Source organism: Anomaloglossus baeobatrachus, chromosome 3, assembly GCF_048569485.1.
Source record: "Anomaloglossus baeobatrachus isolate aAnoBae1 chromosome 3, aAnoBae1.hap1, whole genome shotgun sequence".
NCBI classification, from domain to species: Eukaryota; Metazoa; Chordata; class Amphibia; order Anura; family Aromobatidae; genus Anomaloglossus; species Anomaloglossus baeobatrachus.
Window position 1 is genome coordinate 4,429,464 of NC_134355.1, and position 4,536 is coordinate 4,433,999.

A 4,536-nucleotide genomic window follows, 5' to 3' on the forward strand; every position below is an offset into this window, starting at 1 on the left:
GACCCCGCAACCCGAGCCACGACTGACACGAACCCCCGCGACGAGAGCCACGGCTGACACGGACCCCCGCGACGAGAACCACGGCTGACACGGACCCCCGCGACGAGAGCCACGGCTGACACGGACCCCCCGCGACGAGAGCCACGGCTGACACGGACCCCCGCGACGAGAGCCACGGCTGACACGGACCCCCGCGACGAGAGCCACGGCTGACACGGACCCCCGCGACGAGAGCCACGGCTGACACGGAACCCCGCGACGAGAGCCACGGCTGACACGGACCCCTGCGAGATCCTGGAGCGTTACTCACGTGTCGCCCTCTTCGGACAGGTACATCAGGCTGTCCAGCTGCTCGTCACTGTCCTGGCTGCCACTCTCCGTGGCTCCACTAGGGGGCAGGCTCGTCTGCGGCAGGGACTCAGTCAGTGACACGGAGCCATAGGTGGAGTCCAGCCGCTCCAGCTCCTGCATCTCAGAGACTTTGTCCTCAGCAGCGCCATGCAGCGGAGGAGAGGAGGAACTAGATGTAGCGGGTCCGTCATCAGGAACAGAGGGAAATGTGAGGCCGGCCTCCTCTGGTAGAGACTGCACAGAGTCCGCCAGGCCCGAGTCATAGCGGACGTCTTCTGGGTGGAGGCTCAGCCTCTTACAGCTCCAGTCCTGCTCCGACATGGTGGAGTGACCCAAGTGCGAGCTGCAAAACAGAAGCAGAGCCTCAGCACAACACCGACACCGACCCCCTCACCTACGCACCCTCCTCTACCGCACCCTCCCCCTACCGCACCCTCCTCTACTGTATCCTCCCCCTGAACCGCACCCTCCTCTACTGTATCCTCCCCTGAACCGCACCCTCCTCTACTGTATCCTTCCCCCGAACCGCACCCTCACCTACTGCACCCTCCTCTATTGTATCCTCCCCTACTGCACCCTCCCTCTCCTGTCCCCTCCTGTATCCTCCCCTCCTGTCCCCTCCCCCTCCGCACCCTCCCTCTCCTGTCCCCTCCCCTACTGTATCCTCCCCTACCGCACCCTCCCTCTCCTATATCCTCCCCTCCCGCACCCTCCCCTCCCGCACCCTCCCTCTCCTGTCCCCTTCCCTACTGTATCCTCCCCTACCGCACCCTCCCTCTCCTATATCCTCCCCTCCCGCACCCTCCCCTCCCGCACCCTCCCTCTCCTGTCCCCTTCCCTACTGTATCCTCCCCTACCGCACCCTCCCTCGCCTATCCCCTCCTGTATCCTCCCCTCCTGTCCCCTCCCCCTCCTGCACCCTCCCCTCCTTGCACCCTCCCCCTCCTGCACCCTGTACACTGTGATCCTCGCGGGCAGGCCTCATTATTGTCCTTGTCTTTATTATGTACTTCCTCATGTACAGCGCCATGGAAGTAATAATAACAGAGGCAGAGACCCCCGGGGGGGGCAGTATAGAGGCACAGACACCTCGGGGGGGGCAGTATAGAGGCACAGACACCCCCCGGGGGGGGGGGGGGCAGTATAGAGGCACAGACACCCCGGGGGGGGGGGGGGGCAGTATAGAGGCACAGACACCCCGGGGGGGGGGCAGTATAGAGGCACAGACACCCCGGGGGGGCAGTATAGAGGCACAGACACCCGGGGGGGCAGTATAGAGGCACAGACACCCCGGGTGGGGCAGTATAGAGGCACAGACACCCCGGGGGGGCAGTATAGAGGCACAGACACCCCGGGGGGGGGCAGTATAGAGGCACAGACACCCCGGGGGGGGGGCAGTATAGAGGCACAGACACCCCGGGGGGGGGGGCAGTATAGAGGCACAGACACCCCGGGGGGGGGGGCAGTATAGAGGCTCAGACACCCCGGGGGGGGGGGCAGTATAGAGGCTCAGACACCCCGGGGGGGGGGGGGGGCAGTATAGAGGCCCAGACACCCCGGGGAGGGGCAGTACAGAGGTACAGACACCCCGGGGAGGGGGGGGCAGTACAGAGGCACAGACACCCCGGGGAGGGGGGGGCAGTACAGAGGTACAGACACCCCGGGGAGGGGGGGGCAGTACAGAGGCACAGACACCCCGGGGAGGGGGGGGCAGTACAGAGGCACAGACACCCCGGGGGGGCAGTATAGAGGCACAGACACCCCGGGGGGGGGGGGGGGCAGTATAGAGGCACAGACACCCCGGGGGGGGGCAGTATAGAGGCACAGACACCCCGGGGGGGCAGTATAGAGGCACAGACACCCCGGGGGGGCAGTATAGAGGCACAGACACCCCGGGGGGGGCAGTATAGAGGCACAGACACCCCGGGGGGGGCAGTATAGAGGCACAGACACCCCGGGGGGGGCAGTATAGAGGCACAGACACCCCGGGGGGGCAGTATAGAGGCACAGACACCCCGGGGGGGGCAGTATAGAGGCACAGACACCCCGGGGGGGGCAGTATAGAGGCACAGACACCCCGGGGGGGGCAGTATAGAGGCACAGGCACCCCCGGGGGGGCAGTATAGAGGCACAGACACCCCCGGGGGGGGCAGTATAGAGGCACAGACACCCCCGGGGGGGCAGTATAGAGGCACAGACACCCCGGTGGGGGCAGTATAGAGGCACAGGCACCCCCGGGGGGGCAGTATAGAGGCACAGACACCCCGGGGGGGGCAGTATAGAGGCACAGACACCCCGGGGGGGCAGTATAGAGGCACAGACACCCCGGGGGGCAGTATAGAGGCACAGACACCCCGGGGGGGGGGGGGCAGTATAGAGGCACAGACACCCGGGGGGGGGCAGTATAGAGGCACAGACACCCGGGGGGGGGGGGCAGTACAGAGGCACAGACACCCCGGGGGTATAAGCAGCACACGGAGTGTTCCCGGGAGCGGCCGGTTCAGCTCTCACCTAACACCCCGGCTCCGCTCGAAGCTTCATCGCGGCCGATATCACGGAACCAGGAAAACCCCGGAGTCTGCGCAGCGCCCAATAGCAGCTGGCGTTACTAAGCACGGACCAATCACAGCACACAGACCAATGACGTCACCAGTCTCCTCCCAATGCTGAACTGTCTCGGAGATGGAAGCATTCTGAGGGTTAATGAAGTCACATGACAAGAATGGGTGGAGCTGAGCGGACGGGGCTGCGTGCGATGGCGGCGGCGGCCTCCGGGGGCGCTGTGCTCCACTGAGGGAAGGAAGGAGGGGTCCGCGGAGTCCTAGAGGCGGCTGTGGGGATGTGGCCTGTATTACCACCAGCTGCAGACAGAGGGCGCCACTGCCACCAGAGGAAGGGGGGTGGATAATAGAGGAGGAGAGGGGGGGAGAGAGTGGGAAGAGCTAGGAAGGGGGGGAGGGGGAGGAGCTAGGAAGGTCGGGAGAGGGGGAAGAGCTAGGAAGGGGGGGAGAAAAAGGGGAAATGGGGAAGAGCCAGGAGGGGGGGGGAGAAAAGGGGAAATGAGGAGAAGGAGAGAGATAACGGGAGGAGGGGAGAGGGGGAAGAGCTAGGAGGGGGAGGAGAAAAGAGGGAGAAATGGGGGATGGGGAGAGAGATAGCAGGAGGAGGGGGGAAGAGCTAGGAAGGGGGAGGAGAAAAGAGGGAGAAATGGGGGAGGGGGAGAGAGATAGCGGGAGGAGGGGAGAGGGGGGAAGAGCTAGGAAGGGGGAGGAGAAAAGAGGGGGAAATGGGGGAGGGGGAGAGAGATAGCGGGAGGAGGGGAGAGGGGGGAAGAGCTAGGAAGGGGAAGGAGAAAAGAGGGAGAAATGGGGGAGGGGGAGAGAGATAGCGGGAGGAGGGGAGAGGGGGGAAGAGCTAGGAAGGGGGAGGAGAAAAGAGGGGGAAATAGGGGAGGGGGAGATAGATAGAGGGGAGAGGGGGAAAGAGCTAGGAAGGGGGAGGAGAAAAGAGGGAGAAATGGGGGAGGGGGAGAGAGATAGCGGGAGGAGGGGAGAGGGGGAATTAGGGGAGGAGGAGATAGATAGAGGGGAGAGGGGGAAAGAGCTAGGAAGGGGGGAGAGCTAGGAAGGGGGAGAGAGGGTGAAGAGCGAGAAAAGAGGTGGAAATGGGGGAGGGGGAGAGAGATAGCGAGAGGGGGAGAGAGATAGCGGGAGGAGGGGAGAGGGGGGAAGAGCTAGGAAGGGGGGGAAGAGCTAGGAAGGGGGGGAGAGCTAGGAAGGGGGGAGGGTGAAGAGCTAGGAATGGGGGGAGAGGGGGAAGAGCTAGGAAAGGGGGGGAAGAACTAGGAAGGGGGGAGGAAAAAAGAGGAGGAAATTTGGGAGGAAGAGAAAGGAAGGGGGGAAGAGGAGAGAGGAAAAGGGGACGGGGAGAGGAGGAGATGGAATAGGGAAGGGATGAGGAGGAGGAGAGTGAAGGGAGGAGGAGACTCTGATGCTCTGCTGGGAGTGACTCATACATCTGCGATCAGATCACAGGTCCAGAGAGGGAGAAGCTAATCTCACCATCTTCTGCCCCTCTTCTCCCCGTCTTCTCCCCGTCTTCTCCCCGTCTTCTCTCCGTCTTCTATCCGTTTTCTCCTCGTCTTCTCCCCAAGTTCCCCCCATCTTCTCTCCGTCTTCTCTCCGT

At 64.0% G+C, this 4,536-nt stretch overlaps 1 protein-coding gene across 1 annotated transcript in view; it reads right to left on the reverse strand.

The window, feature by feature from the left end:
- The window catches only part of NFKBIE (NFKB inhibitor epsilon), a 21,753-nt gene extending 18,787 nt beyond the window's left edge, over positions 1 to 2,966 (reverse strand). Inside the window, exons 1-2 of the mRNA XM_075338960.1 lie at positions 2,863 to 2,966; positions 311 to 694 (exon numbers count right to left, since the gene is read on the reverse strand). Of these exons, the coding sequence (XP_075195075.1) occupies positions 311 to 672 (362 nt within the window). The 5' untranslated portion in view covers positions 673 to 694; positions 2,863 to 2,966. The remainder of the gene's footprint in view (positions 1 to 310; positions 695 to 2,862) is intronic.
- Between the last annotated feature and the right edge of the window lie 1,570 nt (positions 2,967 to 4,536).